Source organism: Cyphomyrmex costatus, unplaced genomic scaffold (genome assembly GCF_001594065.2).
Source record: "Cyphomyrmex costatus isolate MS0001 unplaced genomic scaffold, Ccosl1.0 scaffold281, whole genome shotgun sequence".
Lineage (NCBI taxonomy): Eukaryota > Metazoa > Arthropoda > Insecta > Hymenoptera > Formicidae > Cyphomyrmex > Cyphomyrmex costatus.
Window position 1 is genome coordinate 1,344,250 of NW_017276922.1, and position 25,702 is coordinate 1,369,951.

At 34.0% G+C, this 25,702-nt stretch overlaps 4 protein-coding genes and 1 pseudogene across 4 annotated transcripts in view; 2 read left to right on the forward strand and 3 right to left on the reverse strand.

The window, feature by feature from the left end:
* Positions 1 to 3,542, reverse strand: part of Stt3A (catalytic subunit 3A of the oligosaccharyltransferase complex) — a 5,470-nt gene extending 1,928 nt beyond the window's left edge. Inside the window, exons 1-7 of the mRNA XM_018541317.1 lie at positions 3,341 to 3,542; positions 1,634 to 1,793; positions 1,375 to 1,542; positions 1,129 to 1,289; positions 633 to 1,022; positions 385 to 538; positions 38 to 276 (exon numbers count right to left, since the gene is read on the reverse strand). Coding sequence (XP_018396819.1) covers positions 38 to 276; positions 385 to 538; positions 633 to 1,022; positions 1,129 to 1,289; positions 1,375 to 1,542; positions 1,634 to 1,730 — 1,209 coding nt within the window. The 5' untranslated portion in view covers positions 1,731 to 1,793; positions 3,341 to 3,542. The remainder of the gene's footprint in view (positions 1 to 37; positions 277 to 384; positions 539 to 632; positions 1,023 to 1,128; positions 1,290 to 1,374; positions 1,543 to 1,633; positions 1,794 to 3,340) is intronic.
* A 521-nt stretch (positions 3,543 to 4,063) lies between these two features.
* On the forward strand, positions 4,064 to 11,211 carry Nup205 (nuclear pore complex protein Nup205). Its single transcript, XM_018541316.1, has 10 exons — positions 4,064 to 4,110; positions 4,555 to 4,721; positions 4,927 to 5,343; positions 5,460 to 5,751; positions 5,823 to 6,545; positions 6,638 to 9,901; positions 9,988 to 10,238; positions 10,366 to 10,605; positions 10,685 to 10,886; positions 10,994 to 11,211. The coding sequence occupies exons 1-10, from the start codon at positions 4,101 to 4,103 to the stop codon at positions 11,209 to 11,211; spliced, it is 5,784 nt and encodes a 1,927-aa protein (XP_018396818.1). The 5' UTR covers positions 4,064 to 4,100.
* Positions 11,212 to 12,994: 1,783 nt separating this feature from the next.
* LOC108775039 (cullin-3-like) lies at positions 12,995 to 16,182 on the reverse strand (annotated as a pseudogene).
* A 3,284-nt stretch (positions 16,183 to 19,466) lies between these two features.
* PIG-C (phosphatidylinositol glycan anchor biosynthesis class C) lies at positions 19,467 to 21,242 on the reverse strand. The gene is made up of 2 exons (XM_018541380.1): positions 21,079 to 21,242; positions 19,467 to 20,303 (listed from the first exon to the last, which is right to left on the reverse strand). The coding sequence occupies exon 2, from the start codon at positions 20,283 to 20,285 to the stop codon at positions 19,467 to 19,469; it is 819 nt and encodes a 272-aa protein (XP_018396882.1). The 5' UTR covers positions 20,286 to 20,303; positions 21,079 to 21,242.
* A 248-nt stretch (positions 21,243 to 21,490) lies between these two features.
* On the forward strand, positions 21,491 to 24,485 carry Ubc10 (ubiquitin conjugating enzyme 10). Its single transcript, XM_018541381.1, has 4 exons — positions 21,491 to 21,591; positions 21,965 to 22,060; positions 23,366 to 23,552; positions 23,892 to 24,485. The coding sequence occupies exons 1-4, from the start codon at positions 21,565 to 21,567 to the stop codon at positions 24,059 to 24,061; spliced, it is 480 nt and encodes a 159-aa protein (XP_018396883.1). The 5' UTR covers positions 21,491 to 21,564; the 3' UTR covers positions 24,062 to 24,485.
* Positions 24,486 to 25,702: the final 1,217 nt, after the last annotated feature.

Sequence of the window (25,702 nt, forward strand, 5' to 3'; positions counted from 1 at the left end):
ATATATATATATAATTACAATATAATCTTGTACTTACTGCAAAATATAAACTAGTGACTCCATACAAAATTAAAAATATGTTCGAATCTGTTAGCTTAGAAAAACAGAAGTATAAGCCTGATGGGAACAAAAATACAAGTATTTGCAGATCAAAGTAGAAGGAACTCCATGACGTTGGCTGATGTTCCGAAACTGAAGCAATTATTGGAATATGATTTTTTGCATAAGATGGATCGAGCAGAGAGTAAAAGCGTCCAGTCCATGGTGATATTTTTCCTTAAAAAAAATTAAACAATGTGCATAATATATCGAGATTGTGAAATAATACATTTGATATATATTATAATATTATATATTAATAGATAAAAAATGCATGATTAGTACCTGTGATGGTTAAAATACCACCAACTATGCATGATGTTGTAGTCACTACAGCAAGCAGAGCACGGAATAATATCTCAAACTCCTTTTGAGATAACTTACTCCGTAAATAATCTACTAATGCGTGTATTTGACAGAGGCCAAAAACACCTAACGCCTATGAGAAATTGACGAAATAAAATTGTACATTTTAAGTCAAACAATGAGGTCCATTTTTTAAATAATGCCTTAAAAATATCGTCATAACTTACAAGCATATGCTCGGAACTCTGAACAGGTTGAAAACCAACAAATGATATTTGCATAGATAAAATGGTTCCTAAACAATACAAAATACTGTACGCGATGTATATCCTGTGAGAAAATCTGCCAGTCACCATCAATGTCAGCACATGCAATGGAATCAAATTAATTAGAAAGACATATCCGCCCCAAGAAGACACCATATAGAAGTAAGCCAGTGCTGCACATGTAGCCCAACATATCGCTCCTGTTTTTACAGCTTTAATCCACATATAGTATGTAAACAGCATACAAAAAATCGCTATGCCTTCATTATCATAAGAACCTGCAACTGACCGAGATATATAACCAGGTACAATTGCAATCATTACAGCTGCAAATAGGCCTGACGCCGAATCCTGAAAAGATAAATTTAGTATGAAAGAATATTGCTGTTGTACCTTACTTTAAAAAAAATAGTGCTCTATATATATATTGTATAATTAATAAAAATATATATTATACCTTTAATTCTTTAGTAAGCAGATAGGTAATAATTGTTGTTAAACTTGAAAACAATGGAGCGAGGAAGACACAAATGTTGCGTATATCTAACGTGATATTAAATAACCACGAAATACGATATAATGCTGCTGAAGTTATCATCAAACCAGGATAGATGGTTCCTACAAAATTAATATTTAAAATATTAAATTCTTCCTTCTTTTATGAGAGAATCTGTGTCAAAATTTATAAGCACACAATCAATACCTCCTATTATTCGACCAAGGGGATACCACACACGATCATCAAACCAATTGTGAAAACTATAGAATCCATTTTCAGCTAAATATTTCGTAGTACGATAATTGAAGTATGGATCAAATTCATGAATGACACTTTCAAATCTTAGTACTGAGAACAAACGCGTTGCAAATGCTGGAAAAAATATTGTAATACAAAAGTGAATATAACTAATCAACATTTCTTTATCTGATAAATTAAAGTACAAAAGTAATAATAAACTTACATAAAATTGCTGCTAAGGAAAGTACAGTTAACTTCAAAAGTGTTTCTTGCTTTTGTGCTGTCATGCGCAATCCTCTTGTCTTTAGTAACGTCGCCATATTGATGTAGAGAAGTACACAGCAATTTTAAATGAAATAAATTCTGTGTCTTATAACATCAATCTGCAAATAAATCATAATTTCTTTAAACAGTTTTTTCACCATATACACTGGCATATCTTAAACAACATACATTAGGTACTTTCCAACAAGAAACACAGATAGTGTAACACAATGAATTATTACATCTTGTTGTTTAACGAGATGTTAAACAAAGATAAACTAATCATTGGACTATACTGTAAATGCTTCCCAGCAATGGAACAGTCATATATTGTATGATACAATAATACACAGTTGACTGATAGCTAAAACATTGTTTAGCTTTTTTATTTAACTATAAAAGTGAAACAAAAAGTCTGACACATTTATGTCTAAATACAGGGTGTTCACCTGGTGGATTTTGTGGACAGGTAGAACGGACTAAACTGAGACGGAAAGTTCCGTACCATTTTACAATTTTCGTAATAGTTAACGAGATATTAATGTCTAAATATTACCGAATACGCACGTCTGACAAACACCCCGCACCATACACATCACCGCAAGCCTCTAAACGTCATGGCTCGGCCGGTGCGCTTGCCGTTACCAGGCCATCATCGCTCCCCATGGTCCATACGCCGAGCTACCAATGGGCGTACACTCGGCAATAGTAGGTATTAGTAAGCCAAGTGGACGCACGTATTCGGTAATCTTTAGTAATATCTCGTTGACTATTGCAAAAATTATAAAATGTTACAAGACTTTCCATCTCAGTTTAGTCTACCTGTCTACGAAATCCATCAGATGAATTATTAGACACTCTGTATATCTGAATAGTCTTAAAATCTCTTATCGGAGTATTATTCCTAAGAAGATAAATGATAATAAAATGTAAAAATGTAATATTTATGAAGTGATATAAAATGATGACACAGTTGAATACAGCTTTTTTCAACAGCAGACATAATACAGTAATCATTTTATTTTTGTTTAACATTGACAAACAAAAATATAATGCTTTTGTATTATACTGTGTCATTTATGTCCCTCTTGCTGGAAAGCATCTGGTATTTTAGTTGTGTACATTTGTGTAACTTGTGTTATCTTAAAAAGCATGAAAATGTAGACTGTATTAGACAGTATTGCCAGTGCATGTTACTGGAAAATACGATCTAGCTCTTGCTGAAAAGTACCATATGTCTTAGTCTAGATGATCTCTTTGTAGCATCTCTATTGTAGATCCGGACTTAGACATGTATGTCTCAAAAAACATCTTTACATTTTTTTATATTTACATGCTGCCTGGATGCACTGCTATTATCAATTAGAGGAGTATTGTGCGTATTGTGTAATGTATAGTAAGAGATAGCTGAATAAAAACCTAATTTTTAAGGGACAATAACAGGTAGTTCTATATATCTAGCTCGCATGCAATCTGACCACATGTCCGTTACTACTTGAAGAGGTTATAATCGTATTGACAGAAGAAAACACCAAGGGAATGCAAACTACGAGCATTTCCGTTCTGAAATAAACACACGCTCCTTAAAATCCGAGTGTTGACACGCCTCTAACAACACACATGCAACCGCAAACAATGCCGGGTAGATTCATCACTGACCACGTACACAAAATTACCGGCCGGTGACATACGTATGTCGATTCGCATATTTTACTCTTCCGTATCGTATATACGTCTAAGCGATGTGTCAACGGGGTTTCCGAAAGTTCAGAAGAAACTTACAAAATTACTTTATACAACAAATGCGTAAACACAACGTGGCCATTTAAATTATAATAGAAACGCTAGACAATTTGTTCCAAAAGAAAAAGTCATAGATTACGATCCACGTGATCCGAAGATGATCAAACGAATTGAATATTAAGAAGATGACTTTAGCGTCATCTATAGATATTAAATTAGTCAAATACATTAAATTACCGATCATTATAGTCGTTTAATAGATTTATTAAATTATACCATATGTTCTACAAATTGTCTTCTTTTTGTTTAATAAGTAAATATTAATTTTAAAAATTTAAACTTTACAAAAATATATGCAAAATTTCAAAAAATTATTATTTATAGCTAAGAAGTAATTGTCATTAAATTTCAAAAGTTTTTTTTTGAAGTAAGAGTAGTAAACTTTTAATTATAAATTTTAAAAAATTGAGTCCAAATTCACTCTCTTACTGGACATTACATGCTCTACCAATAGGAATCGTCATTAATTCAACTCAGATGGTGGCAAACCTCAGGCCGAATATACGCCATTATCTTCTTGACATCAATGTTCTATGCTCCAATTCACCCCATGACTCGTTCCCGCCAGACTAACCAGTACCGACCGGTATTTTATGAGATTAGTTGTTTTTAACGAGTAAAAAATGTCTGAAGGTAATAGCACTTTAATGTACACGCAACAAATTTAACCCTTAATATTTTTAATCTTGTATCACACATATCAAGCTTATCTCTCACTTCTTAAAACAAGTCTTTAAATTATATCGAAGACAAATATTACAAAATCAAGTCGTGTAATGATATATTTTAATTAAAAATTAAGGAATTTGTATCTCTCTTATAAATTGAAGCGGTAATACATCTGTTTATCTGAGCATACTCCATTTGTGGAGAAGATATATTTATATACAAAAGTTAATGAAATTTGTTTACTAGTGTTAATGTAGTAGTAGTTATACATATAATGATATTTTTTTTATATATTCTATTTTAATAAGATTTTATTTATTATATATATTTATGTATTTAATATATACATTTTAATATTTGCGACTATGATGATTTTTGTAATTTAAAAAATATATTTTTTTTATATAGATAGAGCAGCAACAACAGAAGATATGTGGACTCCATATAAAGAATTGCAAAGTCTTGTTGAGAAGTATATAATATCAGTTCCTGATATTCAAGATCCTCAGTATCATGAACTCACAGAAGCTTTGCGAAATCATAGACAGAATTTTCTTACTATATTAAAGAATCCAGTAAGCTTCCTTTTTATTCTTGTTATATATTAAAAGTTATTATAATAGACTATTAAAATTAATATTAGACAAATATATATTTTTATATATTTAAAAAATATATATTTGTCTAATATTATATAAGTATATAATATATAATATAACATTTAATATATTACAATGCTAATTATATGTATTCACTGATATTATATTATCTACATTTTAGCCAAAAAACATGAAAAGTCGTGAGGAAATTAAGAAAGGAGTCACAGATGGTATAACCCTTCCTGGTTTAGGTCACCAGATATTATCGAAAGAATTAGTAGATGAGACTCTCATTATATCAGATATGTACGACTTAAACGAGTTTATGGCATTGGATCTTCTCTGTACGGCACAACTTCAAATGCCACACCATCCGGGTTTAACACGAGGTTTAACAGCTGTTCTTCTATATTACGATGGAAGAAAAGCACTGACGTCAGTATTAAGAACCTTGGTGCATACTCGAATTGGTCACAGTTGGGCAGTGGATGCACCAGTCGCTCTTACAAGACACATTACAGATTATACGAATAAGTTGCAAGAGGATGGTTTATTGAATAGGGTTTTATCCTTGCTAGAGGAAATGGATCCTACTAAGGTTAATAAGAAAAATATCTTAATAAAAAAAATAATGATATTTTACAATTTCTATCATTTTTTGTTAGTTATTTGGATTGTCAAAATATACTAATCTCTTAAAATAATTTTAAATAGGAACAAGATTTACTGCAACAAAATAGGGCATTAGGTGGAGCAAAGCACCATCAAATGGTTATGAAACTTTATAATGACACGCGACAAGACTTGGCTGATATTTTGTACTTATGGTCTGCTCAATCATCTCTTCCAAATATAATTCTATTTCGTTTATTATCTATACTACAAACACGTCAAGTAGAATCTGAAGCAGGTGAAGGAGGGCCTGATAAAGTTACACTTGCACTCATTATGGCTGTTTTGAATGCTTTTAATTTCAGTGTTTTACATAGTCGTGAAAACGGTGAAGGTATAATGTATTTTATTATCAGTCTGTCAACTTGAAACTTACACATTATAATAAATTATAATTTTTTTCAGAATTAATCAATTCGATGCCATTAATAGCGGAAAGGGAAGCACTAGAAGAACTGAATCAAAAGTTAATATCCACTAACATAAATTGGGAGAGTGCTGGATTGCGAGGAGTGATACAGTTTGCTTTAGCAATAGCTATGATTACCATCAAAACAACTACCACTCAATTCCAATCTCAGAATATTACTACGGAAGATGAAATACTAATAGAAGCGGCCCTAGCTAATAAAGCTTTTCATTTTATGGCCGAAGTTTTGCTCAAGAATAGTTGCATACATCAAGAGGAATTTTATATTCGTTATTTTCATACACTGATTTCTGACTTTATATTATCGATGCCCGTAAAAGTTAAGGAATTACGTAGTCGCGCCGATGAATCCATGCGCTTGATTCAAGCATTTCAGCAGGAAGGCATCGAACCTCCAATGAATCTGGATAATCATTTTGAATATTTAATGTTGATGGTAGCAGAACTATACAAGGAAGATCCATTGAAACTAAATTTAGCCATGGATTATTGGTGTCATCATACTGACACGACTCATGTATCAGCTCCTGCGTACATTAGTCGCCTACCGTCTAGACAAGTTGCTTTATTTAAATTTATACGTCTTGCTGGAGAGATATTACCGGCAGGTTTATTTGTTCCATATATGAAAATGATAGCGTCTCTTGCTTCATCGCCACAAGCAGCTAGATATGCCTTTAATTTTTTTAAACCAAACGGTAAGTGTAACTACAATATTATAAGCAAAATTTATTTGTTATTTATTATTTTTACAGTAAAAAAAATTACACAAATTGCGTTTCTTGTATAGGATCATCTGGTTCAGCCACTATTTCATGGGATCATTTCTTCAATTCTTTAAACCGATATTATTATAATTTGAGACAGGAATTACCTCCTAGTCAGGATACAGTGTACAGGCAAAGATGTCATCCGAAAGGAATTATGCCTCAGGAAGTTAAAGGTCTCGAGGCAGTGCTATTGGTTGTCCAAGTGATAGCCAAAAACGATGAAATGTCGAGAGTTGCAATATGCGATCACCCAAATTGGAAAGTTTTACAGTCTTTAGTCGGCTTGGTGAGTTGTGCGATGCCGATACCTTTAAAGGGTGTGCTAGTAAGAACTCTTGCATCACTAGCCAGATCATCAGAGAGTTCTTCTATCGTTTGGCAAAGCTTGGAGGCTGCTCAGTTTTTGTGCACTATACCAACCACGAGTAGTTATCAGCCAAGAGGCGTGCAAACGGAATTAGAAGAGATCGAATCTAGGAACGAGGAGTATCCATTAACACGTGCCATGTTAGAACTATTAGATGTACTTACTGATTTTCCAATACCACGTCTGTTGGGTGTAGGCCAACGAAATCCAGGATTCGATCCGTATTTGCATTTCATTATCAATACTGTCTTCCTAAGATTTCACACTCGTTCGTATAAAAATCCTGCTGAAAAGTGGGAGGTAGCAGAAGCTTGCTTGAAGATATTCTCAAAGTTGATAAAGCAGTACGAACCGACTGTTGAAGATTTCGTGGGCTGCAAAGTTGAGTTACAAGGTGGCGAGTCCACCTTAGTCAATTCGGCTCCAGGATATCACTTAATGACGCAATTACATACTAATTCGGAGCTATTACATGTGATATTATATATCATGGACGAGGGTTGCAACCATTTCGATACTTACGACAGTTTTCCAGGCAAAAAGTATCTCGAAAGTTGCAGCCTTTTTTGCTTGGAGATATTGGAGCGTGGATTAAAGATGCAAAACAATTATATGGTTCAGTTGACTGCTATACCATCTGTAAACAAAATTATGACTGGACTGTCGCGTTTGCTACTTGGAGTGAATCCTCGCACGGGTAAACCGGATCATATGATTAATATCGTCAAATACGTTTCTTACAATTCATGGCTACCGAAACAGGCCTTCGTGGCAGTTGGTGTAATTCATGGCGTAACTAATGAGCCTGGAGCAGATTCTGAGTTGCTATCGACGTTCACGGCAACTTCTACTTTAGCGACGAATGTCAGGCACGGCTTCGTGGAATGCTTAGACGCGGACAATATCTTGGAGGATGACGACGAGACAATTAGAGCGGATGATCAGAGCAGGCAGCCGATTGGAAATTGCAAAGAAAGAATTCTACTCCTGATGATGCATAGTATCACACGGCCTGCGCCAAATCTCGCTCATTACTTGCTCGGCTTTGAAATTACTAAAGATATCAGGAAAACTATTATTCAGCAACCGGGAATCCTCGGATTTCCACGTACTTGTCTCCATTCCATTCTGGGCATTTTGGAGCAATCTCTTGAGCGTGGTCGCGACAAAATAACTGAAGCTTGCTACTGTTACCTTCATACATTAGCGGCTAATAGCAAAACATCGACACCTGTTCTCAGATTTTTACGTACTACGAGTAATCAGGACTTTGTGCAGAGACATCTTTCAAAATTACCTTTTCAAGGACCAAATAGGTCGACTGAGCTCGGCTGTATGTCATGGCTATTGAAAATAGCGGCTATCGAATTGCGAGTTGCTGGTGGTAGTTTACAGACTTCTCTGATTCAGCGATTGGTAGGAAGTTTCAATCAAGACAAGGATCAGATTGTACCCTCTCAGAAGCTTCTGATGGATCTCTTACATTACATCGATTTCCAATTATATTTGGAACCTACGAAATCGTGGGAATTCTTCGATCCATCACAAATTGAGATGGTGCTGGGTAAATGCAGCATTCCCGTTGCATTAATGGGTGGTCCATGGCTCATCGACATCAGGAAATTGCATTCTCTTATCACCGAAGAATTAACGGTTACACAGAGCAGCGCAACCGCTACCCAACGCAAGCTTATGCAGCAAGAGGTGAAGTCTATACTTGCACATGCTTTGAAGAAAAATCAGACGAAGGTTTTATCCTACGCAACTGTTAAATTCGTAGAGGGTTGGTGCCAAACTACAGAGATACTTTTCTCCGTTGCGACCAATCAACAATTGCCGGTGGCTCAAAGACAAAATCTTCTGCTGAATTTGTCACACGACCTGTTACAGAAGATGACGTCCTGCGAAGCTTTGAGTGAGATTAAAACGTTGGTATCCGGCACGGTCTTAATGCTGCTGGTAAACTTACGAAACAGTTTTGTAATTCAGTCAGACAATGAGTTATTGCCATCATCACCATCCAATACGACTATGATGAAAATTATTCTAAGTCATGTCTTACAATGGATTATAAACGCTGGTGCATCCTCGCAGAAAGTCGTGACACATCTTTACGCAGCTTTGTTGAACTTTTTGAGTATCGTTGGCTTAGAAAAATCCGAGTACATAAGTCCGATTGATTCTCTGTATATTAGCCAATTGGATAATACATTAAATAAGCTTATGCCCGTGCAAGAACGCTCGCAACGTTACGCGACGATTCAGGTCATCAATAATTTTGGAAATCAATTGATGGATATTTTGTGCCACAATTGCTCGGGTGGTCACGACGTGTGTAAAATGCTCGCGTTGTCCTGCCTGGATAAGATCTTAGAATTGGATTATGATAACGCGTGGATGATCTACTTAGCAAGCAGAGGCTATTTGAAATATATGATAGACAGTTTATTGGAATCAGACAATTTATTGCGATGCATGCTACATCCAGAACCGCAGACGATGCGGCCTTTGTATTTGTACGAAGCGAAGATGGCGATTTTCTGTAGGATGGCGTCAACGAGATTAGGTGCGGAGAGCCTGCTGGAGAACAAGATCTTGTCCTGTATGTCCAGTATGTGCGCATTTGATCAGCATCCTGACGTGAACTTAGGTTTTGAGGGCGGTGATTATTCGTTTATACCTTCGGTCGGGCAACGCTATCAGCAAATTTTCTTACCAGCTTTGTATCTCTGTGACGCTCTGTTCACTACACTAGGAACGGAGAATCAATCGTGTGCTGTACAAGTCTGCGGATTTCTACAGAGTCACAGGGACACCGTCGAAATGGCTCTAAGAAATTCATTCTCGCACGCCAATGTCCTTTTCTTGAAGGAGATTGCGTGTCTCACCGGTGTAATATCTAGATCCGCTAATATAGGTTTGTATACTTATTATAAAATAACTGTTACGAATTATTCCTATATTATTATGCGCCCCTCTAAATATTATATAATTGTTTTTCAGATATGTACAAACTCGTGGATGAGGAATTGGCAAAAATAAATATAGACGATTATAAATTAGAAAATAGCTCCGGAATGAGAGAGTTGCGAGCACATCTGTACCGATTACAGAAGTTGATGCTGTCATTGTTACACAAATTTCAGTTGCAGTCGATTCCGATAAATCATAATTACCAACAAGCCGATGCAAACCAACAATATATTTCTTGCATACAAATAGTCGCTAATGTCATGCTGTATACACGCAATCAAGTAATGTTCTAAAATAGTGTGATCATACATGACAACCTACTAGAAATACTTTAATGCTTTATAAAAATTATTATTTTCACTTTAAAATTTGATAAAAAATTTTTATGCTACAAACGAATAATTTCAGATGCAACATAGTCGTATGGATCAGAAAATACGAAATGTGCTGTTTGATCCTCATTTAACATTAAAACCTGGAAGAAGGCAAGACAAACTGAAGGATATCTCTGGTGGAGTGTGTTTAGGCACAATTGTCGAACAGTTGGTTTCCGTGACAAATTTACTGCACACTGAGTTACCGCATATTGATTCCTTAATAAAGAAAGCGCAAATGATAACCGACATGAGTACAGCGGAATTAAAGAAAGTAAATAAATCTTTCAATTGATTTTGCTACTCATGTAATACATATATTAGAAGTCTTATAATATTGATTTTATTGACAGTACATGTCTGAAAACGAAGTGGAACTCGATATAGGAAAACAACGAATGCTTGTTGAACAGAAATTAAATCGCTGGATAAAGGATAAACGACAAAGCATAAAGTACTGCTCTCTTATAATAGAGCACGCTTTGTACATCCTTTGGAGTCACTTAGATTTTTATACTATGCAAGTCATATCACGGCAAACTCAAAGAGTACATGGTTAGTGAAATATTATTCAATTTTTTATTATAAAGAATTTACGTTTATAATGTGTATCCTATAAGTCCTCATAAAAATGTAATATTTTAATATGTTTGTTCGTACAGTATCTTCGGGTGGTATTGACGAAAGTATGATAGAATGGAAAGTTACGTCAGAAACACTAATGGAGCTGAAGCAAGGACTTGTTTCTACATTTACGGATACTTTCATCACACAGTTGTTAGATACAACACATAGTGAATATGCAACAGTGGATCGTAGCTTTATCGAAGCTCTCATAAGACGAATTAAAAGATTGTTACAATTTATAATTATAAAATAATGAAGAATTAACATTTACATCTACATACATAGTTTCAATTTTAATTACATATTTTTTATTCCACTTTATATATTTCATTTATTGTTAATCATCATTTGTTATGTGGTATATAAACAGTATTTACTCTACTAGAGATAAAAAATAACAAAATATTGATTAAATTTTACTTATTGTTAGATTCCTATAGAGTACAGCGAGGTTGTTGCGTCAATGTCCACTTTAGTGAAATTGAAGCTTTAAGCTGTGGCAGCTAACTATTTTTCTTCGCAGTGACGTGCTTACAACTACATTGCACGAACACAACTGCATCTTGAAAACTTAAATACAACCTTCAAATATTGAACCTGCCATGGAATCTGCGCTATTTAGAAACATTAATACTATCGCTAATCGGAATTGTGCTATGGACAAAAAAGCCTCGCTTTATCCTATATAGAATTTTGATCTGTTTATTCAAATGAATCAAGTGAATGCGATTTATAATCGCATTTCCTTAAATCGCGTATTTTCTATTTTCACATATTCGGACTTTGCGTCGCGATATCTCCGCTCGTAGGGCACGTACAAAAAAAATGAAAGCACTTTTATCATACAATTTAAGTATTTGCTATCGATTGAGCGTATGTAGAACTTCATCGGTTCAGCCGTTACTGAGCTCAATCCCCCGAAATCCTCAGATTCGCGTAAAGGAGGCACGGCAGTGTCGCGCGCTTGGCTTAGCGCAGAGACACTACCGTCTCTCCAGATTACATTTCTTGCAAAACATGTTAATAGATTTGTATTAATTTTCTTCTTCCAGGTTCTTTTTTTTCTATATGACATTTTTATATTTTATAATGAAATATTGTCAAATTATTTATTATATGGATAATAGACAACCAATATGTAAAGATGTGATAAATATAGAATATTGTATTTATTACATTTATATTTACTACAAAAAGTACAAGTACACAATTTTAGATTACATATTTATTATATATTATACATATATACAAATTTATAACTATGATTGATACTCATAAAAAAATTTAATCCTAATCTTTTTAAGAAGCCATTACTGCCTCATCCCAAGGACCATAAATGTTATCTTTATATTTTTGACATCTGATATACCAGAGTGGACAAATGAAATGAATGAATATTACAGCGATAATAAAAACGTAGGAAAATATTTGAGAAACAAACAAAAGTAAATATATGATACAAATTGTCAGAACGGTTGATATAATAATTTGATTATTTATTTGTAACAGTAGGTAAGGTAATAGTACGAAGCACTGAACTGAAACTGTTAATAATGAAAAGGCATGTAATGGTGATGCTAATCTAGAAGCCAACATTAATGAGCCGAAGATTGAAGAAGTTATGGACAAAGAGTCCGAGAGAAAGATATGTGACGACTCATATTTGCTGAATATTAAATGGATCAACAACATCAATATCGTCATAGCGTAGATTATATCGGTACTAATCGTTTCCGTCAAGGCTTTCAAAATGGGTGATAATATATATCCAAAGGTTAAAAATATTAATACTGTCCACAGGTCCATCGTTGATTTTACAGATCGATCTGGTATTTTCATATTGTATGTAAAATATCCAAGAATCATCAACATGCTTCCTGATATTACGATAACGTTCGGTGTAGTCCATTCGTTGTTGAGCCAAATAAATACCATGACGAAAAGTACGACGACGCTTAATTTCGTGGATATGCTGGCACCCAAGCTTATCGCTTCTATTATCGTCACGTTATTCGGTTTTATATTTTTACGTAACTGCTCTAAGAAGGAACTGTCCGTGTAATTATCCGGTAATCCGTAATTTTCATATAAATTTTTCTGCCATTGTACGTCTTTCATTCTGAGCTAAGTGTATACCTTTAAAAAATGTTTCTATGAGCTTTTGGACAAGTTTGTGTATCTATATTGGTCAAAAAAAGTATTTAAAATATAAAAAAATATAAAATCACTTAAATGCTTAATAAATATTTATAAAAAATTAGTTTTGGAAAAGAAGAGAGAATCGAAGGTGAAAGTTATAGAAAGATTATAAATAAGAATCCAAAATGTTCTAAATTTAACAAACTTAATATACCTCCAAGGTCTAGAACTCGGTCTAGAACAATTAAGCTTATACTAGATGTTAGAAATATATATAAATTTATTATAATACCGGTATATACGGACAGTTTCGACTTCACAGAGTCCTTAACAGCCACAACCGAATTCTTAAAATTAATTTAGTATATTGCGAAGAATATCACAAGTTGGCGTTTCGTCCCGGCTTCCACTACTGGATATTCGTAAAGTTTCTCGCAAGTGCTGAAATACGCGCATATCTGTATATATAGAATCTCGATTTAAGAACTAAAACAGGCGTCTAAGGTAGGCTCCCATTACATTATCTTACTGATGAGTCCAGTAGTGGAAGCCGAGACGAAACGCCAACTTGTGATATTCTTCGCAATATACTAAATTAATTTTAAGAATTCGGTTGTGGCTATTGAGGACTCTGTGAAGTCGAAACTGTCCGTATATACCGGTATTATAATAAATTTATATATATTTCTAATATCTAGTATAAGCTCAATTGTTCTAGACCTGGGAGGTATATTAAGTTTGATTTGGAAATTTATTTGAGCGGATATTAATTTAATTTAATTCTAAATTCAATTTTTTTCAGTTTTAAAAAAATTTTAATACATCAAAATCGTAGAAATATTTAAAACATATTTAGTCATAATAGAACCTTTTATTATATTTTCTCCAATCAAGTCATCAAGTCTATATGCTGTTATATTACTTAGATACTTACGCCAGATGTAAGAACATGATCCTTAAATTCATCCATAATAGTGTTGCTGACCGTTATAGCCTTAAACATACCTTCTAATTTTGATGTGAACTGACATCCACATTCAATCTAAAAAAAAAACATTACATGTTATTAATTTCTATATTACATGATATTAATATAAAAATAAACATTAATTCAAGTGAATAAAATAATTGTAGCATTTGAAATACTTTATCTAGTTCTAATTCTTACCTTAAGTTTGGATATCATATTCTTTTCACTATCATCTGAAACAGATTTATTCAACAATAATCGTTTGGCTAAGTGTTGTTTATAGTACCGTTCAAATACATCCTTTTCTTGTAAGAAACGGAATAAAACCATAGTTTTATCTAGAATTCTTTCAATCTCTTGCTCTGTCATCTAAAACCAAACATATTTGGTTATATGTTACATCAAATATATTTATATCGAAAGTCATAAAATATGTAAATTGCAATTATATACACAATACTAACTCCTTTAACACTTTTCTTCAATTTATCGTCGATAAATAATGAGAGATATTCTGGGCTTTTAGGATTTAAATTAAAGAAATATTCAAAATCCGATGCTATCGTCTGTTTGTAATTCTTGTCATTATTGAAAGAATAATGTAGAAAATGATCAAAACGATCCTTTAGATCTAACAGATTTTGGACGTAAAGAACGGCATTTGTGGTTGATTCATGCTTTTCTTGCACTAACGCACGGCCCTGTTCTCTAAGAAATTGAGATACACAGTCGCAAACAGTGCGCAATCCATCTGTCACTCTCGAAAATAGTTTATACATACAACCAAGATCTTCTGTTTTCTGATTTTTGAGCATATGCACTACACCACTGTTTTTCATCTATCAAGTACAAAGAAATATTATAATTGATATTTAACATCACAATATAGAATTTAAACTTATTTATATCATAAGTTAATATAATGCGGATCATAAATAAAATAAATTAATGTACCTCAACAATGGTTTTCATATGTATTTTGATTAATTCTTCTTCTACAACTTCTACTATCCGTGATTCAGTAGATTTATCTAAATAGCGTTTTGCTCTTTCAGATTCTTCACAAATTCTAGCTTCAACTTTTTTTATGTATATTATTTTCTGCCAGAAATTTTTGAGATTCGACCTAGAGAAAATAATTTTGGAAGTTATATATATGTGCACGTAAGTATATCAAACACACCTCTTATTAGACACGCACTCTATAAAACTCAGCACTCTGTTGTAAAAAAGGCCTTTCAAAATCTTCTTCATAAATTTGGCGATTTTTAATTCCAAGTAACATTAACATTTGGCAGGCATTTTTTATAGCGCTACAATCTACAAGTTCTCCTCTTCTTTCTCTTGCGACCATACCTAATAACGTTTCCCGTAAATGATCTCTAACACATCCATATCTGACCACCTAGAATTAACAAAAAACTTGTTAACATTAAACATATTTAACAATCACTCATTATATACATAAATCAATGGTTATATCAATTTAAAGTTACAAAATCAATCATATAAAAAATTGTTTATTGTAATAAAATAGATACAGTATAAATTAGAACATTAAAAAATTACCTGATCACGAAAAATAATTAATCCAAGATTATACACAGTGTCTACATCATTCGGTTTAACATACACTCTGTCCATGTACATAAAAATGCCACTGATCTTCACCATTGACGTTTGGTGATCATTCCATGCTAAATTTAAAGTTTGTAGTAAGTTGTTATACAAGGAACGAAGAACATATTCTCGTACTTTGTTTTCTAGATGTTCCGTTATAACTTCTTCCAGTCCCGTGTACAATCGTTCACTATATTTATGAAGAACCATTAAATAAACATTGCGATAAAGTTTTTCAAAATCGAAGCTAAAGTAATTTTTCTTCTGTATCTCTTGGATAGCGCTTTTTAATGAGGCCAAGATACTTTCTACAGACTTCTTATCCATAGGTGTCTGTGAAAAAAGTGTTTATATGTCAATTGATTAAATTGTATTACTGATAAGACTAAATCAACATTTCTATTCATTCCTGTTTACAAAAAACATCATCCCACAGGTGACATGCTTACAACTATATCCTACAAACACAAATACATCTTGAAAACTTCAATATGACCTTCACAAGTTCTAAGAGACTCGTCATGATAGCAAGCAGAGCAGCAGAAAAAGGAAGAGTCAAAAGATGTATATTTTCAAAAGAGTTCTCAGAATCGGTTACACGTCCTTCTCAAAGAACAACTCTAAACTACTGTGACTAAAGGTGCCTATTCATGCTGACGCTCGACGCTCATTTTCAGCGTCAAAACAGATCACGTGACCATACTGTTTGACGCTAGCGTCAAAGAAGTGAAGTTCAATTTATCTTAAGAGTGCTTTCCACCTATCGACACAGGCGACACTTGTGTTACGCAGTGTTCGGGTCTGAGCACAAGCACTGCCGTAACATTTTACGACAACTTAAGTTGTAAACGTAAATAACGCACAAGCTTTGACGTATCGGCGTATGACGTGTTTATGCACGCTATCGAAAAATATGTCAATAATGTACATAAACACGTCATACGCCGATACGCCAAAGCTTGTGCGTTATTTACGTCTGCAACTTAAGTATGTCGTAAAATATTACGGCAGTGCTTGTGCTCAGACCCTTCGGCTTTGAGCGTTCCAGCAACAACCATAGAGATAGTAGTACTAGAGTACGCATTGTAGGAGTGGGGGTAATCCTATCTAGAAAAGGACGCACTCATTTGGGCCTTTTCGTTCTCTCTCGTTTCGCGCATGCGTATAGCCATATACTCTGAGAGAGGGGATCGAAAGAGTTCCGTTGAACCACTCGACCGGTGCGGACGCGTCTCGGTTCGGGTGCTCGTTTTTTGTATATTTTTGAGAAAGTGTTGCCGACTTTGACCGTGCCTCGAATTTCCTTACTGATGTGTGTCCGCGTCTGGCTCGGCTCGTTCGTCCGTCCGGACGCGCGTTAGAGTGGCGTGACGACGTTGCAATCGCAGGCGCCCGGTGTTCGTTCGGGCTTCGCCATTTTTCGCGGGCATTGCATCATTCTTCGTTTACATATTACGACTTTGTTTCGTTTACACATTACGACTTTTGTTACTGGCCTTGACGATTGCCGTTGGATCGGCTACACGGCCAATTATAATCAGCAAGAAGAAGAAGAGGGGATCGAAAGAAAGAACGAGTCGAACGAGAAATGTTTCATCATTACCTGACCGGACAAGCCTGATTGAACCTGATCACTTTGGAATCAAAACAAAGAATTGAGTTTGATAAGGTTAAGGGCTCTTGATGAATAATATCAATAAATATTAATGATAAAAATCTATTACTTATACTTCTATAATTCCAGTTATGCGAGCATATTGGCCAGCACCACCAGATTGTTTCTTATAAAGATAGTCAAATTCACGATTACATTCGTGATTATGGTTTAGTTAAGTCTCGCAGAAAGAAACTTTTGACTTTCCAAGAATGACCGGACAAGCCTGATCTCTTTGGAATCAAACAAAGAATTGACTTTGATAAGGTTAAGGGTTTCCCAGTGCCAAGGGTTAAGGTTGATTTATACTGGCCGTAAACTGTTAACTTATGCCGTAATCTGTAAAAATTGACCAATCACAGTCGAATGAGAGGGGAATAATCGATTATAATTGGTCAATTTTTACAGATTACAGCATAAGTTAACAGATTACGGCCAGTATAATCCAACCTTTACTCTTTCAATTCCTTATTCTTTCTTTCGATCCCCTCTCTCAGAGTATACGGCTATACGCATGCGCGAAACGAGAGAGAACGAAACGGTTTCAAATGAGTGCGTCCTTTTCTAGATAGAATTACCCCCACTCCTCAAATTTCCGACAATGCGTACTCTAGTACTACTATCTCTATGGTTGCAAATGGCGCCCAACCATTAGAATTCATTCCTTTCAGCGGACTCCCTCCCAATTAGGGGTCACGGACTAGGACCATTTACGTTTCATAGAGTTCGAACTCCTTCTCTCTTACTTCGTGGATTTGCGTGGATTCAAGATTCAACCAAGAAGACTAGAACCAGGAGAGTAAACTAGCGTGGTGGAGGTAGGTCAAAAAACGTCCGCGGTTATTCATACAATGCGCATTGCACATTGTATGAAAGTTTGCGCATGCGCGCATCGGTTATAACCAAGAAGGTCTTGTTCTTAACCTTTGTTTTCTCCTCATCCGAGGGACACACTTAAAAAAAAATGTTCTTAAACCATCTTAAACAGAATGTAAGTTGTAAAAAGAAATTATACTGCACATTAAATGCACATGTCAAACAAGGTTTGTTTGACATGCGCAGTCACGAATTGAAAACGACTATCAGAGCGACAGAGAGGACTAATGAAGCGCAAGAGTGGGGAAAGTTATCCACCGTCACTTTTTGGCCTACCCCCTCTACCGATATTTGACCGAGTTTACTCTCCTGGTTCTAGTCTTCTTCAACGCTGGCAACAATTGTGATCCTTTGACGCTGAAAATGAGCGTCGAGCGTCAGCATGAAAAAGCACCTTCGCTCGCTTGCGCGACAATGCGGCGCACCCGTCGACTCGCCGCTATAGTCAAAAAGTGTGTTCGGGAAACGAGGAGCGCGACAAATCGCGAGACGCCATCTCAACCATGGTGTAAGTAGAAAGGTGAACCATTCCGATGGATGCGCAGTAAATTAGAAGTAGTGGGGGCAGTCGCAACCAATCACACTTTGAGCTTTTATGCGAAATCTTCAATATGGCGCAGAATAAAAATCTGAACAGCGCTTCGAAAACGCTTTACACGCGCGCTGCAAAAAAGCTCAAACCCTGATTGGTCAAGATCTCAAATTTCTGCCATTATGCGCAATGGTTCACCTTTCTACTTACACCATGATCTCAATTGCCGCTTAATTCAAATTTCTCTCTTACAATATTGAACCTGCCATGGAATCTGCGCTGTTTAGAAACATTAATACTATCGCTAACCGGAATTGTGCTATGGACAAAAAAGCCTCGCTTTATCCTATATAGAATTTTGATCTGTTTATTCAAATGAATCAAGTGAAAATTATAATCGCATTTCCTTAAATCGCGTATTTTCTATTACATTTCTTGCAAAACATGTTAATAGATTTGTGTTAATTTTCTTCTTCCAGGTTCTTTTTTTTCTATCTGACATTTTTGTATTTTGTAATGAAATATTGTCAAATTATTTATTATATGGATAATAAAGAAACAATATGTAAAGATGTGATAAATATAGAATGTTGTATTTATTACATTTATATTTACTACAAAAAATACAAGTACACAATTTTAGATTACATATTTATATATTATACATATATACAAATTTATAACTATGACTGATACTCATAAAGAATCCTATTCTTTTTAAGAAGCGATTACTGCCTCATCCCAAGGACCATAAATGTTATCTTTATATTTTTGACATCTGATGTACCAGAATGGACAAATGAAATGAATGAATATTACAGCGATAATAAAAACGTAGGAAAATATTTGTGAAACAAACGAAAGCAAATATATGGTACAAATTGTCAGAACGGTTGATATAATAATTTGATTATTTATTTGTGACAGTAGGTAAGGTAATAGTACGAAGCACTGAACTGAAACTGATAATAATGAAAAGGCATGTAATGGTGATGCTAATCTAGAAGCCAACATTAATGAGCCGAAGATTGAAGAAGTTATGGACAAAGAGTCCGAGAGAAAGATATGTGACGACCCATATTTGCTGAATATTAAATGGATCAAGAACATCAATATCGTCATAGCGTAGATTGTATCGGTACTAATCGTTTCCGTCAAGGTTTTCAAAATGGGTGATAATATATATCCAAAGGTTAAAAATATTAATACTGTCCACAGGTCCTTTGTTGATTTTACAGATCGATCTGGTATTTTCATATTGTATGTAAAATATCCAAGAATCGTCAACATGCTTCCTGATATTACGATAACGTTCGGTGTGGTCCACTCGTTGTTCAGCCAAATAAATACCATGACGAAAAGTACGACGACGCTTAATTTCGTGGATATGCTGGCACCCAAGCTTATCGCTTCTAATATCGTCACGTTATTCGGTTTTATATTTTTACGTAATTGCTCTAAGAAGGAACTGTCCGTGTAATTATCCGGTAATCCGTAATTTTCATATAAATTTTTCTGCCATTGTACGTCTTTCATTCTGAGCTAAGTGTATACCTTTAAAAAATGTTTCTATGAGCTTTTGGACAAGTTTGTATATCTATATTGGTCAAAAAAAGTATTTAAAATATAAAAAATTTCATTAGTTAACAGTAATATAAGAATCTCTTATTCATGGACATAATCAGAAGGAACAGAAAGATCTCCCTAAATCTTAAAAAAACAATTAAAATTACTTAAATACTTAATAAGTATTCATAAAAAATTAGTTTTGGAAAAGAAGAGAGAATTGAAGGTGAAAGTTATAGAAAGATCATAAATAAGAATTCAAAGTGTTCTAAATTTAATTTTTTTCAGTTTTAAGAATCAGATTACAATTTTAAGAGAAAAATAAAATAAATTGTAAATATTAAATCTTTTAAAATCATGATATAAATACAACGAACTGGAAATAAATGTCTTAAAGTCAAGCTAAATTTTTAGCTCAAGTAGTTCTGTGTAAATTTATATACTATATCCATTGCAGGATTGGATATGTTTCATTTAGAGCCTCTTTTTTTCCTGATTTATTCTAAATTAGTAAATTAAATGTGACTACGCAAATTATACCTTTCTACCAGTAATTATAATTAAAAATAATATTAAACAAAATAAATAAATCCAATAATCCACATCACTTGATCACTCTCCACCCTGCCTCCCCTTAAGTTCAAGTCACAACTTTAATTTAGCTTGACTTGAACAAAATCCTGACTAAACCCATGTTCTTGTTAGTTATTAATAATATTAAAATTTCTCATTAATTGATAATAATAATTATGTGACTGCTTACCGTTTCTCATGAGGAACCGTTATTAGCTTAGCTATACACAAAATAAACTTTACATTTCCTTGACTTTACCAATGGAAATCCAAATATAATTGTATTTTTTTCAAAATCTCAACTGGGATCATTAAAGTAAGCATTTACTGAAAATTTTTTGACTGTACACATCAGTACACATCACGAAAACGTTTTTTCTTTTGTGATCAGCTGATCGCAACTATAACTATGTGGAGTAAGCAGCCGTGGGTAACTTCTTGTCCATACATACACTCGAGGTGCGCGGCGCAAACGCCGACATGACCGATCGTCGCACTCGCCGGCGCTGCACGTCGCCATCTTTTCCCTCATTTGGGAAACCCGCCCGTCGGAAGGAATTATCATCCTCCGAGATCTTGCGCCCTGGAAAATTTGTCAAGGGAGCTATCCGCGGGAGACGCGCACTGGCGGCGGACTGGGCAAGTTTTGCTGCTTTTAGTGGAATTTATTTTCAAAATGGCTGCTACGAGGAGATTGCAAAAGGTAAATTTGAGGTGGTCGTCGTGAATAGTCTTGCGAATGTCGACAGGGCCGGTCGTGGCGAGCGTCACCGCGCGATCGGCCCTCGGACGCCCTTTCTCACGCGATCGGTCGGTGCCCCCCTGGCGGGAACGGATTCTCGCACGTCAGTGCCCGGTCCTCGCCTTGTCACTGACTCCGAACGAGACCGTCGGTAGTTTCTCTCTCGAATTATCCGTTTGTAATGCCGTCGTTGACTCGGGAAAGCTATCGTCCCGTGTTCAGGGTCTGTCCTGCGTGAGTTATTCTCCCCTTCCCCCCACGGACAGACCCTGTCTAGCTTCGAGACCCGGAGCAACGATGATCCGCGGTGCACTCAACCTGCGACATTTTCCAGGAACTCGGCGACCTCAGGGCGTCAGCGATGAAGAACTTTACAAATATCCAAGTAGACGAGTCCAATATCCTCAACTGGCAGGGTCTGATATTGCCGGTACGTTGACGCATGCCGTCGTCGTCGTATCCTCCGGGGGAACACGTAACCTAAAATACGCGCGCGCGGGTGCAAAGTACACGTCCGCAAGACTCTCGTATAACTCTGCGTGATTCATCTCGGTTCTCTCTCGAGTGTATTCTTATGTTTCTTTCATATTTGACGTAGGAGCGTAACTTACGTTCTTGAGAGAAGATAAAAAAAAAAAGATAAAAAATGTAATTATTCTATGAATACCTAAAATACGTTAACTGGATCAAATGAATTTGCATGCACGTTTGTTACTTAATCGCTTTGATTCGGACACTTTTTGATAAAGATCGATTTGATTTATTTTTATCGTTTGTATGAAAATTATTTTCAACGTGAGTGGAATCATTTGCAAATATTATGGAATATATTTCAATATTCCACAATACACTAGAAATTCCTTTAAACAAATGTATACAAAAATATAAGTATTAAATCGCTTGTATACAAAAATGTATACAAAATTATATACTTGATTAGCGATATGTAAGTACTGATAAGTTTGTTACATGTTGTAAGAATATAATATATAATGTGTGTTAATTATAGGGTATATAATTTGTAGATTGTGATCTCTGTGTACAAGATTGCCCGTTAAATTATTTTTATATTTATTTATTATTGTCGAGCCTTCTCTTAATGTTATTATTATTATATTTTAGTAGAATATTATTAGAAACATTTCTTAAGTGAATATGTATAACATGCTCTTATGGTAGCATTATTTTATATATATATATATGTGTGTGTGTGTATGTGTGTGTGTACATGCGCGCGCGCGCACACACACACACAGAGCTGAACACTGTTATAATTTTTTCAAATACAATAACAGGCCTATTATGTGTTGCTGCACTGGAGTACATACTATTCTGTAACTTTCTATACATGCCTACTGATAGTAATTGGTGTGGTTGTGTTTTGTACAACTTTTTTTACTATATAAATCTGCATAAAATACATAAAGTCAACTATCAACAGGCATGTACAGAAAGTCACAGAATAGTGTCCCAGGATTAAAACTTTCTCGTTTTTATCAAAAAAAAGGAACCTGTTTTTTGTTTAGTTAAAGTTCTTTGTTCATCTTTCTCCTTTTTTTTACGTTACAGAAAAAAAAGAAAAGATGAACTGTACAAAAGTTTTTAAAATAGAACAAATGCTTTATCTATTTTATTTTAATAACAGTTAGTACATAGTTTAGCTACGAAGAACAGACCTAATATGTAATGCATGTTATATTACTACTGGCGATATAAGACGTTTTTTTTTCCATAGGACAATCCACCTTATAACAAAGGAGCATTTCGCATCGAAATCAATTTTCCCGCAGAATACCCCTTTAAACCACCAAGAATAAATTTTAAAACAAAGATATATCATCCAAATGTAGACGAAAAGGGTCAGATATGTTTGCCAATTATAAGCGCGGAAAACTGGAAACCAGCTACAAAAACGGACCAAGGTCAGTTCCTGCATTTCAATTGAAGGTTACTTTATATTTTAGTAATAGCTTAGGGAAACGCTTCTAACATTGAGAAATTGCTGCTACTTATAATTTACAAAATTTATATTTCTAAAATAGGGCAAATGTAAAATTAATATTATATTTGTTTTTTACTTTATATTTTAGTAATAGCTTAGAGAAACGTTTCTAACAATGAGAAATTGCTGTTAATTGTAATTTACAAAATTTATATTTCTAAAATAGGGCAAACGTAAAATTAATATTATATTTATTTTTTGAGAAAAGTAGAAAATGTATAGAATATTTCAATTAAAAATGTGCTATTTACATTTGCAGTGATCCAAGCTTTGATAGCATTAGTGAATGATCCTGAGCCCGAGCATCCTTTAAGAGCGGATTTAGCTGAGGAATTTTTGAAGGATAGAAAAAAGTTTTTAAAAAATGCTGAAGAATTTACAAAAAAGCATGCCGAGAAGAGGCGGGAGTCATCATCTTCTAACGAATAACCCCGAATGATTAGCTTTACTTACCATCACCACCACGATGCCTGCCGCCCATCAGCTGATTTAAACTCAAGCCAATGTATACCTATCTGTTAATCCCCGTGGAATCTCACATAGATTCAAGTCGAGATGACTCTGTACAGTATTGATTAACACCGACGATATGAATATACGCAAATTGTAATGTTTATAAGAAGGGAACTTTTCAGAGTACAGTAAATTATGATAAATAACTGTATCATATTGTATACAATTTATACTTGAAATCATATGCAATTATACTTTGATTTATCATCGAAAGATCGTTACATTCCAGCTTGATCCTGTAGGAATGTATACGATGATGAAAATGGTTCAACATAGAGACGTTTGTCAGATGTAGCAGCGTATGTAATACAGTACGTATTAAAGTACATATAATTTCCAATGTCGTTTAAGATGTTAATTTATAATTGCATTTCGCGCGCGAATTTATAGCTATTGCTTTATAACTGTTACTAATATTAAGACTACAAATAATAAAAGAGGAACAACGTTTGCTTTCAATTTTTTTAATCAATATCTTTAATCTTTAATAAAAATAAAAGAGTAATTTGTATAACAAATTATAATTTTTTCAATTTTTTATAATATGAATGTATAATTTTACATTTTTCACATTGATTAATTTGATATATTAATTTTTTATTATTAACTGCAAATGATTGTAAGTTAATTTTCAATTCTAAATGTAAGATTTAAATTTTCTTCACAGATATCTCTCTGTAGATTTTATTTTATGTCCTGTACAGAACTATAAAGAATTATCTTAGAGTGCTTTAATGTAAAACCTGATATATTTATATACAGCATTGTCTGACATACTTCATTAATGAAAAACGTACGAACCAAAAAGTAAAAATTAAATTCCTTTTCAAATGTCATTAAAAAAACGTACCATTTAAATTAAGTGGACTAACAAGATTACAACATAAATATAATCGAGAGCATTGAAAAAGGGTCTCTAGTCATTTTTTTTTCTTTCCATTTGATTATTACAACTTCCGATTTCCACAGTGGGTTTAAACGGCTAATATTACGTGAAAGTTGTGTGAATATTCTTTTTATATGGCCTGGTAGTATATTTGAATGGGCAAAGAAGTTATAACTTCTACATTTTAAGTGTATATGTAATATAATATATATAAAACATAATATATAATACGAAATTGACAAAAGCTCCAATTGCTGGAAATGTCTTCTTTGTACTATGTGTGCTGTGTTTACCGAATACTTGTATAGAATTAAGAAATATAATATTTCAAGAGAGTAATAAGTTACATATTTTGAAACAACATGCTATGAATTATTTCTCCTATTTAATGTATTCTTAATGAGAATCTCAAAAATGATCTTTATAATTATGCGAAATGATATTCATTTAAATTTCAATCTGCAATTCACATTTATGCAGCAATTTATAGCAACATTTTGAAAAGTATATAAAATGTTACTTTTATATATAAAATTTTACCTTCATGTAAAATTTTACTTTCATATTTTTTAACAGCACATATAGATAAACAATTATTTGTAAAATGCTATAAAGATTGAAATTGCTTTACAAAAAAATTTTTTATTAAAAATTTTGAACATTGTAATGTG

What these genes read in the sequence shown, in the direction of transcription:
- Nup205 (XM_018541316.1), top strand. An exon ending in AGGAAATGGATCCTACTAAG is followed by an intron (nt 5,344 to 5,459) that starts GTTAATAAGAAA and finishes AATTTTAAATAG; the next exon opens with GAACAAGATTTACTGCAACA. An exon ending in ATCTAGATCCGCTAATATAG is followed by an intron (nt 9,902 to 9,987) that starts GTTTGTATACTT and finishes ATTGTTTTTCAG; the next exon opens with ATATGTACAAACTCGTGGAT.
- PIG-C (XM_018541380.1), bottom strand. Translation starts at nt 20,285, where the DNA reads ATGAAAGACGTACAATGGCAGAAAAATTTATATGAAAATTACGGATTA.
- Ubc10 (XM_018541381.1), top strand. Translation starts at nt 21,565, where the DNA reads ATGGCTGCTACGAGGAGATTGCAAAAG. An exon ending in GGCAGGGTCTGATATTGCCG is followed by an intron (nt 22,061 to 23,365) that starts GTACGTTGACGC and finishes TTTTTTCCATAG; the next exon opens with GACAATCCACCTTATAACAA. An exon ending in AGCTACAAAAACGGACCAAG is followed by an intron (nt 23,553 to 23,891) that starts GTCAGTTCCTGC and finishes TTACATTTGCAG; the next exon opens with TGATCCAAGCTTTGATAGCA.